This window comes from Aethalodelphis obliquidens, unplaced genomic scaffold, assembly GCF_003676395.1.
Source record: "Aethalodelphis obliquidens isolate GAN/ISIS:26980383/991018 unplaced genomic scaffold, ASM367639v1 scaffold10, whole genome shotgun sequence".
Taxonomy (NCBI): Eukaryota; Metazoa; Chordata; class Mammalia; order Artiodactyla; family Delphinidae; genus Aethalodelphis; species Aethalodelphis obliquidens.
Window position 1 is genome coordinate 9,254,761 of NW_020837954.1, and position 12,359 is coordinate 9,267,119.

Genomic DNA, 12,359 nt, shown 5'->3' on the forward strand with positions numbered 1-12,359 from the left:
TGCTGAGTTAGAAATCTGCTTGGAGTCAGGATCAGGGCTTATGGAAGGCGAAGCTCAATGCTGACTGCAGTAGGGGGAGTTGGAGCAGGTCAGGAAAGACAGCAGAAAGAGAGGACTCTGGAGATGATTTTCAAAAGAAACCTAGGTCAGGGGAAGAGTTTTCCAATTTAATCTGAACAAACATTTATTGAGCACTTACAAAGACAGACCATAGTCCCTACCTTCATGAAACAGTCTAGCAAGAGAGTGCAGCATTAAGCCAGTATTTGCCTGTGCAATGAGGAAGAAGGGGAAGCAGAGGGTGCCAGGGAAGCTCAGAGCAAACAGTGTAGACTCCATGAGGCAGGGTTGTGCCTGTCATGTTCACCACACTCAGCCCTGCACCCTGGAATGTGCTAGGTGCTCGGCGAATGCATTGATGCATAAATGAATAACTAAAACGGATCTGGGGGTCTGAGAGAGGGAGCAAAGGTCTGGAATCATTAGACTACCTGCTGTTCCATATGACTGGAGAGGAGGGTAGAAAGTTGGAGGGGGGTGGTGAAAAATAAGGCTTAGGAAGAAAGTGAAGTCCAGATCCTAGAGTTAATCACTGAGTTCATGCTTCTTAACCAGGATAGTGCATCAGGATTACCTATGCAACTTTTAAGCCAAAAAATGCCTGCCCGTCTCACCTCCCGAAAAATTCTGACTCAGTAGGCAGGAGTGGCCCAAGATGTATTTGATGCCCGCTTCCAGTTGAGAACCATTGCTTTAGTGGTTTTCAAAGTCTGGACCAACAGCATTAGTGTCTCCTGGGAATTTGTTAGACATGCAAATTCTGGGTCCCACTCCACATGTACTAACTTGGAAAGCCTGGGGGCGGAGACCAGTAATGGAAAAAGTGGAGACAGGATTGGAGGCTAAAGCCAGAAAGAGTCGGTAAACCTTGGCTGAGGGGAATGAGGTTGAAAAAGGAACCACTTTGATGCTCCAGTTGCTGGCTCAAGGGGGAGAAGGAAACTAGGAGGATTTGGATTCAAATGATTTCCGTGTCATTCAACACTTAGTAACTCTTGAGCAGCTAGGAAGTGCAGACTCTACTAGGCACTGGGGATGTAGAGATGGTGGGACCCAAAGGGTGGCAGGAGAATGTCAGTCAGGAACGCCTGCTAGGAGAAGTGTCCATGGAGAATGGCCCGGGTCAGAAGTGACAGCCAGAGTGTCTCCCACAAAGGAGACAGTGTGTACACACAGCTGGAACCAGCCAAGGATCCCAGCAAGACTAGACTGGCAATTTTCAAACAGTATTCTGTCAGCAGTCGGGAGAATACATTGCCATGGGCAATACTAGACAGCGATCAGTTAAGAGGCTATTCCAGTTATCCACGTGAGAAATAGTTAGAGCCTGAGCTAATAAGACAGCAGGAATGGAAACTGAAAGAAGGACGTTGAAGACAGGCCCTGGTCACTGAGTGGATGGGGGGCATTTAAGACAGCTCCTCCCCTGAAAGGGAGGAGCAGGGGGGCGGGGAGAAGCTGAGTGTTTGGGACATAGTTCTTTTTATGATCTGCGTAACATCTAAGTAGAAATGCCCAGGAAGCAGGTCTGGAGCTCAGGAGTGTCTTGGGCTCCTCAACCATCAACAAGGACAGTATGGTAACTATGAGGTGGTAGAGGCTAAGAGAGCTAGGCGCTTACCTTGTGGTAGTCTATCCCATAAAATCTACCCCAGGTAGACATAACAGTATCTCTAAGAATGCTTGTTTTAAAAGGTATGGCTAATAGGAACGTTTTTCTTTCAGTTAGACTCTTTCAGGTTCTATTATAGAAGTCTTCTAAAATAAAAACTACACCATTAAAAATTCCATGTGATATCTTGATTAGCAGGAATTGAGGACTACAGTTGACTATTATTTTCTGTCTTAAAGCTGCAGGCAACATGTCATGATCCTAGATATTAGAATGCATTAGGTCTGCTCTGATTGCTTCCAAACGCACAATAACATTTATTTTTAGGGACGGTCATACAGTCACTCTAGTCTAATTTCTTAAAGGAGGAGAGAGAGCATACCTGATTAAAAATTAAAGATTTGGATTCACGTTGGCGCTCCGCTACTTTTTAGCTGTGTGACCTTGATTGAGACACTTAATCTCCTCAGTATGCAATATCTCAGTCTGTAAAATAGTAATGTTTTATTATTCCTATTATTATTTTATTATTCCTATTATTAAGTAGACTATTATCCCAGTCTACTTCCCATGCTTTTTGCAGCATAGAACTACAATAATCAATAAGAAAATGTCTAAAATACCTGGAATGTAATAGATATGTGAAAAATTAGTTAATGAAATATGCATCAGAGCAACTACTATGTTGCAAGGAGTTGTATGAGGTGCTAGGAATGGAAAGAATACATATGACTTGATCTCTACTGTCTAGTGAGGGAGAAAGACAGAGACACTCAGATACAACCTTATGAAATGATGGTCAAAATTCCAGATAGACGGTATTATGGGGATACTTAGGAGGCTTGCCTAATCCAGCCTGGCTAGAAGGGGTCAGGGAGGTTTATGGGAGGAGGGAACATCTGAGCTGTCTTAAAAGATGCATAGATACTAGCCATTAGGAAAAGGTCAGGTAGAATGAGGGTGAGGATTTCAGGTGTGTATGTAGGGGTGTGTGTGTGTGTGTGTGCGCGTGTGTGAGCGTGCACGCACGCACGTATTAAGGGTTACCATAAATAACAATTTAAAGCAGAAGGGCATGGAGATGTTTCCTGACTCTGCTTCCTGGGATCAGGAGGGAATCCCAAGGGAGCTCTTAGAGACTTCTGTTCTTGTGGTAAAGTTCTAGAAGATACCTCAGTCTCAGTCATATGCCAGGCTTCCTCTGGTTGTAGGGGAATTTGGGCAATGTCTACAGATGGATATGTAGTTAAGGTTTATGCTCTGTGTGTAAGAATACAGGAGTATTCACCCTGTAAGGTTTTAGCGTAAATTTTACTTCCAAATACAAACAGTATATAGGTTATTTCCAAGCACAACAGGCTGAACTCAGTGAACTTTAATTAGACAAAAGGCTAAACGTTCAGCAGGAAAGATGAGTCCATTTTTCTTTAGGAAGAGAAGCATCCCTGGATCAGTGTGAAAACATACACAGATATATGTATATATATATATATACACCATATATAAAAAACACTCCCAAAGAGGAATGATACTGACAGATGAAAACAAATATATCACTATTTAAAACATTGCTTGATTAAAGATCAAATTTGACTCTAAATTAATTAAGCAATAAGATACACTGAATGACTGTAACTACCTGAGAAGCGATATAATCACCCCTGGATTTCACTGCAGCAGGGTGATCTTTCTAGTTTTCTGTTGAGCAAAAGGCCAAAAATATCTCTGTGCAGTGGGATGAACATTCATGCTCACTCATATTCTCTCTCTCTCTCTCTCTCACATGCACACACAAAGACACACACACAAAAAATGACAATTTGGAATTTCTGCTCAATGGGTGTTTTTGGAACATTGCTACATAAAATGTTTTCTTTTTGGTACACACCAGCCATAAAAGGAAGTACTATCTCTTACGTGTGCCAATGTTGAGAACACCTTTGCAGATATATCACTAGACAGCCCAAAGAGACCTTATTTCCACCCTGCATTTCTATTTTCTTCCCCTGATTCTTCCCCTGTCTTAAACTAATGAACAGCTGCTCAGTGTTCAGTTCTGGTTCTTTTTGCACCTTCTCTTGTGCTGTCTCAACACAGCCTGTAGTCAAAGGAGCCAAAAGTGCCTGACTACCTTCTGAAAAACTTGACATTCTAGGCACTATGTGATTATTAAAATAGGTCTTTCTGGGCTGAAAAAAAAAACTCACCAGTATAAATGTATTCATTTGGGATCATGATATTATATCCTTCTAATGTGCAAATACCTTAAACTAATTTTAGACCTAGACAGTCTTCCACTTCAGTAATCTAATGCCATCCATGCCAGGAGCCAACAAAGGATAAACAAGAGAGGTAGTGGCATAATTTCTGGGGAAGTATTATTTCAAAGTTAACAAAGTTAACGGTAAAGTCAACAATTGTATGTGTATGTATATATATATATATATATCCTTTCCATCTTAATAATGTTCAAACAATTTCTGTACTGCTTTGGAGAGTTTATGGGGTCTGTTGAAGAAGGACAGAGGTATGAGGGAACCTAAGACAAATCTAATCTACCTCATTTTAATGTGCAGAGCTTAATTCTTTTCTTTAAAATTTATTCCTTTATGCATTCCCCCATGTCTTTCACAAAGGATTTAAGTCAACTTACAAAAATATTTACAATAAAATAGAATAAATATTTGACTGAAGTAAGTTAAGCAAAAGTAAAACATGTGTAAGAAGACAAACAAATGCATATTCTATGCATGTCCTCAAGAAGGGCAATGAGTTGGCTCTAAGCTTTCCACATCCAAAGAAAAGAGTGAAATCTCATCCATCAGAAAATTCATAGTGTCCTAAGATTAAAAATAATATATAAAGCTGCGGAAACAGCTGCTTATGCCATTGAGTCCTGAGAGGAATTTCTGCTGTAGTTCTTCGAGGAGAAGATAGGCATCTGTGATACTACATCCCTATAAGAGAAAACAAATTCCCAAGGCAGTTTTTTGACGTAGACTGCAGAAGTGATGGCAAAGCACAATTCACTGAGAGCCATTCTACAAGTAACCAGAACCCTGTAGTCTGAGCATAGCACTCTGTGGCCAGGGTCAGCCTTGATGGAGGAGATAGACAAAGTCATTTTGGGAGAGGTCTCCATATTAAGTCTGCCACCAGGTTTTTGTTAGGGATTGGGTGGCCGAGAGTTATTTCTAGTTTATTTACCTCCTACCCTAACCCTGAGGGTAAATATTCTCTGTTGCTTCTTAAATCTTTGAAAAACAGGGAGGCCTAGGGTGGAGTAGACCTTTTACCAAAGGCTGAGCTGCCCAATGCTCACCAGTGCCAGTAGCAAGTCTGGATCCAGCCCCGTCTAACGCACAGACAATGACATAGGAAGGTTTATGTCTTTTTTTTTTTTTTTTTAAACATCATCTCTTGCTTTGTCTTTGGACGTATAGGTTCTCCCATTTGTGTTAGTATCACTATTGATTCTAAATTCTTCAGAATGTTTTAAAGCTTTTTGGCTAGAACTTAGTCCAGTGTATTATCTGAAAATTTAGAGAAAGATTTGACTTCCTGACAGCCTAACAGAATCCTCTAAATACGTCTAGAAATTTACATTAATATTTCTAATTTTATGGCTAATCCTGGAGGTTAGAATTTTTTTGCTTTATGGCTTTTATTTTAATAGCAAGTGTTTATGGACAGACTGTCCATGAGACCATGAGAAAGTGGGACCAAGTCATTAACAAATCTGTAGGGTTGATCTTACTTTTCTTAGACATTTTCATATGTACATGGGTGTATATGAGAATTGAGAAAATTACTGCTGGAAAGAACTCCATATTCCTTTTTATTTATTAATGGCAAAGGCAGGCTGCTTTTCTCATGAGGAAGTGGCTCATGCATTTTCATTCAAAATTGTAAATTAGTGTCCACACTTTAATATGTTTAGAGTGGAAAGGGATTCTACATGCAACTGTGCATATCAGATATCATGTCTGGAAAGCTAAATTTTATTCTTTAATGATATTATGATTGGGCTAGGTGCCACTCTTGTATCTCCCTTCTGTGCTTACGTGACACATGGAATAGAGGATGATGGGAAATTCTAATCTATTATTAGTATTTTACTTCAGTAATATTCTTAAACTATTTTTTTTACAAGATTTTGTTACCATTACCTTTAGTGTCATTTTTGAAAACCAGAGGCAAACTTCCTTGAGCAAATAAAGTGAACAGTGAACACTTAGTGAATATTTGGGGAAAGAATCAATATGCTAAAGACGCTAGGAAAATTGGATCATTTAACAGAAGTTCCAACATAGACAAGCTGGTATCTCAGGAACCTATCTTGTGTTTTTGGATGTGTCGGTGTGAAATGAACCATTCAGTTTACAAAAGATGGATTCTTAAATGCTCCAAAATATGTATTACTCAGCCTTAGGTAGAAAAACTTCCAGGGCTTTTTAGTATTATTTTTTCTTCAACTAATAGTTGCTCTATTTTGATGATTTCTTCATTTGGTGTCTGGTTTAATCAAAATTCCTTAGTGGACCAAGCTGGAACCTCATATATTCACACACACCTCCCATTGATTTCACTTGGGTGAAACTTTATCTTTTAAGCAAAGTTTAAGTTGAAATGTTGAGTTAATGATGCTCACTTTAAATACCAAAGGCTGAATGCATTTATGTATTCAAACACTTAGCTGGTCAAACATAACTCCCACCAGGGTTTAGAGGAAGGATCATTTCTTAGACTGTGCCGGCCTCACAAATAATATATTGCTATCCAATCTGCAGAAAAATGATACTGAACAGGCTTGTTAGTATTTTACTTCTATGGTGAAAGGCCCTGGAATCTTTTTTTAACCTTAAAAAGACAGAGAAAATGGTGAACAAGATATTGGGAAATACTTTTGGCAATTACCATAGTAGTTAGCCCAAATTTAGAAATAAACTCTAAAGAAAAAATTGCACATTTATTTTTCCATAGTCTTGTCTCTGTCTCTATTAGAATTTCAGACCATGAAATAAACACATAATTCTGTATTTGTCTAACAAAAACTGACTTTGATTTAGAAGGCTTTCTCCTCATACCATGATGAAGCTTTTAAAGCTCCGAAACTGGTTATATCATACCTACAATAGAATGTCCAACTCTTTTGTTGTGAACCCTTCAGGTATGTGGCAACTTAAAGGAAAAATATCCGGAAGAATAGCATTTTGGTCATGTGTTTGATTTATAACACCTTCGTAGAGTATTATACAAGTCTGCCTCGTAACATTTTCATAGAGAGTATAACATATTCATAGAGTACTGAAAAGGTGTGCTTTGAGACCTTTTAACATCTAGGAGATTATATATTTGAGTGAATGAGTTGACATGAACCCAAGCACATTTACAAAGAAAATTTTATAAGGAAAATCCCTCCAAAAGAGTAGTTCCTGTACTTGTAGCCTTTATAAGATTCTGAACTACTTGCCACAATTTCAGTCACCTCTCTCTCCCTTTTAAAAAGAAAGCATTTGTCACCGGGACTTCAAAAAAAAAGTACCTGGTTCTGAATTCAGCTGATTGAATCAGCATATTCTTCAAAGGGATGTAGAACTGTTAACTAGTTCTATGCTACCCCTGATAAATTTACTCATCTATGATCTATTTTGTTTTCCTGTATAGTAGCTGGCATTTTCCCTGGAAAACATCTTTTATAAAATCACTAGTATACAGCACACCTTTGCAGGTAATATAAACATAAGACAGTAAGCTACTTCCTTTACCCAAGGATTTTCCTAATATAATGAGCACGTTAAATTATAGTCATTTCAGAAGGTTTCAAAAAAACCAACAAAGAAATTCTAGTAATTTATTTCTGATTTGCTACAAAGTTATGTATTTGATTTCACTAATTTTGGAAAACTGTCAGGTTTTTTTCTAAGCTGTGAATTAACACATGGCAAAGAACCTGAAATCAGGCACAAATGCTTAAAAAATGTTTTTGTCGGGCTTCCCTGGTGGCGCAGTGGTTGAGAGTCTGCCTGCCGAAGCAGGGAACACGGGTTCGTGCCCTGGTCCGGGAAGATCCCACATGCCGCGGAGCGGCTGGGCCCGTGAGCCATGGCCGCTGAGCCTGCGCGTCCGGAGCCTGTGCTCCGCAACGGGAGAGGCAACAACAGTGAGAGGCCCGCGTACCACAAAAAAAAAAAAAAAAAAAAAAAAGTTTTTGGCTTCAGTATTAGGACCTTATGAGAATTTGTTGTTTAGAAAACACTAGCGCCGATTCTACACTTAATGAAACAAACTATAGAACCAAAGCATTTACCATATTTAACAAACTCAAGCCTAAATATTCTCAGCTAGGATGAAAATAGACTAGACTGGAGGAAGTGTATCTGTGTTAGGTTCATTGACCACTCGCTGGTCTCCAGTGTAGACCATCCGAGAACGAGCCTGAGGTACATTTAACTAGAAGAAATGGCTTTTGTTCCAAGTCCTTTGATAGGGAGAATAATAGGAGGGAACAGCTCAATGGATATAAAGACATGTTAAAGAGCTAGTAAAAAAAATTCCATGATTGTGAACATTTTATCATCCCATATGCAGTTTTCATCTATTTAAAATCTAGTCATAAATCTCCTCTAATTTTTAATATAGAAGCAGGATGTGAGAGGAATGGGAAGGCAACTCACATTAATTGAGAATATACTGCATATAATCATTTCAAGTAAGCAAATGTACCATTGTACACTGAAAGCAAAATCTCACCTTCAGAACGAATGAAGTCTGTCTATATTGCACTGGTTGGTATTGGCATTTGGGGATGAGATATTATCTCTATCACATACTGCTTTTCTAAAGTCATTCCGGTCCTACTAAAAGTTTTTGATTTCATTATCTACATTCATTCATCATCATTTACCAGGTACTATCCTGGGCATTAGGGATACAAAGATAAACTCATACCTCGCCCTTGAATTGTTTAGTCATAATCAAAGTTTCTTTTTAAATCATACACGTATAGAAAAGAAAACAGGCTTCTTATTATCTCTTACTGATTGCTAATTTATGAGACTTCCTAAATACATACTTCCCTGGTACAGCAAGGGAAAAAAACCTGGTTTTAAGATCAGAGTTCAGACTCTTACACAAAATGCTTGTAGCCTCTCCTAACAAATTAACCTTCTCTTTAGGGAACAACCTCTTGGGATAAATGCTGTTTTTGAGATTTCCTATTCCTCTCCCTTTTGTGCAGGATGACATCTGAGCATATAGCGGGCTTACATGACCTTGTGATTCTGGGGTACAGTGAGGCCCCCTGGCTTAATGTGGCCCCTGGGTGCAGGCTGGCTGGGTTCAGTGAAATGGGTCTTGCCCCCGACATTATGAGGTTGCTCCCGACAGAGGGCTGTGGCTGTGTTGTTATCTCTTGGCTTGGTCAGGAGGTATTTCCTGCTGACTAAGCCTCATCTCAGCCTTCACTGGCCCAGCCAACTCCCTGAGGTCTGGCTTCAGAGGCCCCCCTGGCTCTCCTTGCAGGGGTGGGGGGGTGGTCATTGTGTCTCTGTTGCCATGGCAACACCTCTGTCAAGTTCACCAGCTGAACTCCAAGAAACCTCATGGAAGGATGAGAGAACAGTCTCCTCATGGGGGATGAGAGAACAGGGTAGCAAAGGGAGTCCTGACCACAGCTCTCTGACTACAACATCTCCACTTCAGGTTATTGTGAGGACATTGTTTAAGGCAATCTCCCAGACTTCCTAGCAGGAAACAGAGCTGACATCCTGGTGCTTTTGGCTTTCCCTTTAGGTCTTAGGCCAAGAGAGGGGCGGACACACATTTGAGCACCTGCTCCTCTTACCTTTATTTTGTTCTTAGTTTCCAAATCCACTGAGATGGAAGGGGTGAGCTTTTTCCTTCCTTTACCCTTTGCTTTTATTATTCCCCTGGATATTCTCTCCTGTATGCAAGTATTAGGATCATACTCTCCTAATTTGGGGGATAGCATTCCATCTTTGCCCTGTCTTTACGGTCAAAATGTAGGAGGGTGCAAGGAGAGAAAAACAATGAACATAATTCAGGAGGTATTTCTAAATGACTGTGCCCGTCGTGTGAGCAAATGCTTATTAGTCATTCCTTATTAGTCACTCACAGAATGAATAAAGAAAGGCTGATGGTTTATTTGTTGCCGTGGTTTTGGCTTGTTTGGTAGTATTTTGAAATGGGATACTATTTCAGATTTCACACGTATGCTGTAAGTCCTTGCTACTCCAAGTGAGACCCAGGACCAGCAGCGTTGTTAGGTGCCAACACTCATTAGAAACACAGAATCTCAGCCCCACCCTAGAAGTACTGAGTCAGTATCTGCATTTCAACAAGCTCCTCAGCTATGCCATATGCACATTAGAGTTTGAAAAGCACTGCTCTAGACCACCTTAGCCTTACTAAAGTTTTTGGCTACATCACCTATACCCATCATTGGTATTCAGTAAACATTTATTAATTAATTCTATGTGTTAGCCAATGATAATCCTTGTCCTGGGCACTTATGGTTCTAATCAAGAAGCTTTATAATTATGGTAAAGTAATTAAAATAAACTAGACAATTCTAGATCTAGTCTCCTTCATCACCAGACACACCTTAATTTTTTTTGACAAATCTATTAAGATTAAATTGTAAGTTATGAAAAGTGGATGTTCATTTTCTTGGAAAGCAGTCATTTCGTGTATAGAGACAGGAACAAGGTGGTAATAAAATGCTCACTTGATAAATTCAGATTCATACCTGAGGCTGCTGCTTCATTAGTACTGATAGGGTTTTGCTCAGTTAGAGTTTGACAAGACTCTAGGATATCTTTTAGGGGGATGATTTTGGGGAGAAGGACACAGTCATAGTTTTTCATTCTGCGCTTTCATTTTCCGATCACAGTGTTTTAGAAGAATCTGAGCTTTACTTATTCACCAAGCTTTCAAGAGAGAATCACATTAATCCTTTTAAGCTCCTTATTCTAATGATTTATTTTGTTGAAAACCACAGTGATCCTCCTTTGAATTTTAATGATTGCTGGCTATTCAGAGATTCATTGTTTTGACTTCCTGTCCTTACCTTTGTTTCCTACATGTCTGTGGGGAACACCTGTCTCATACTGGATCTGCCCCTGGTTCTCACTGGCTTACCAGAGTCACTCAAGCCTATCCCTGAGTGTTAAGCTGAAATGCTGGCTACTCATCCATGACAATATATGTAGGATATATGTTTGCAGAGATAGGCAGATAGACAGCAGAGGGACAGATAAATGATTGAGTCACTTCCCAGTGAAAATAATATTTTGGATAGGATAGTATATTGTGATCATTTTAGAGAAGTTAGTTGAATTAGTATTCTTAATCATGAAGGTATTGGGATGCAATATCTGTGGAAAATTTAGTCATAGAGAAAGGGGTTTGAATGTTGAGAGTGCTGTTTTTACCCCAAGTTCTTGACTGTGTAACCTTCACAAGGCACTGACCCTCCATTTCTCATTCTGTTAAATATGGCAATGCTCTTTCTCAAGGACATAGTAGTAATCATTTTGTTCAAATGCTGCAAGTGCTCAGAAAGGGTGAACAAATGGAAATAGCCATGATATGTCTCAGGTATGAGCATCAGAATTACAGGTTACATTTTCAAAATCTAAGCAATGGCTATGTCACAAGCTTGAGTTCCTATTTTGCTCTCTGTTTAACCACACAGAGAATTTTTCCTTCTCTTTTTATAGGTATCACCTAGGAACATCACAGGTTTTCAAGAATATATTATTGTAATATGAGATTTGAACAACTACACTGTATTTATGCATAATACATTCTGTGCCTTATCTTCAGGCTTCTGGACTTTGATTCAGAATATCAGGAGCTCTGGGATTGGCTGATTGACATGGAGTCCCTCGTGATGGACAGTCACGACCTGATGATGTCAGAGGAGCAGCAGCGGCATCTTTACAAGGTCAGAGCTACCCTTCTTGCCTTTACCTTGCTGTGGAAGATCTGATTAGCCTGACAAGTCTTTCTCTCAGGATATCTTTTGCGTTCATTGTACGTATCATGGTGTCTATTAGAATTCTCTTCCCTGTCCCCAAACTCATTTCCATCCCTTGTGTGCTGACAGGCTGCATGGACATCATAATTGCAAGAAAGTTCCCTTTATCACATTCTATTTGGTGTAATTCTATAGAAGGACAAAGGTTTATCTTCAAGATGAATAGCAATAAATGAAACTGCATTAATAAGTAGACTGAAACAAAATGAAGGATAAATGGATTGGTAACATTAACAAAATGTGTTTTGATTGGAGTACTCAGGTGGAGTCTATCCACCCCTCAGATCTTCCCAGAGATAAAAGAAATTTGCCTCTGTTTGGCTTGCTGCTTGCGGGGTACAGACCTTGTCCAATTTAATGTTTATTGGTGTTACGTAGCGCAGACGTTGTCAAATTAAGTCAATGCATTTGCATGTGATTTAAGAAAACTGTCTTTGTACTCAACATATTGATTGTAGGCAATCCATCTAATAACTATCTATATTGTTTTCCATGTCTGTTAATTCACCCCTAGCTTAATGTGTTTTACCAATTCTATTTAAATAGTCTTAGAAGTTCTTACAAAACAAGCATGAGATTTTGACTGAAAAAAATGGTTGTAAGATTCAGTGTCTGAAAAAGCAG

The 12,359-nt window shown here is 39.3% G+C and overlaps 1 protein-coding gene across 1 annotated transcript in view; it reads left to right on the top strand.

Annotated features, from left to right (window-relative positions):
• Positions 1-12,359, top strand: part of AKAP6 (A-kinase anchoring protein 6) — a 595,413-nt gene that overhangs the window by 455,965 nt on the left and 127,089 nt on the right. The window contains exon 14 of the mRNA XM_027111037.1: positions 11,522-11,642. Within this exon, the coding sequence (XP_026966838.1) occupies positions 11,522-11,642 (121 nt within the window). The remainder of the gene's footprint in view (positions 1-11,521; positions 11,643-12,359) is intronic.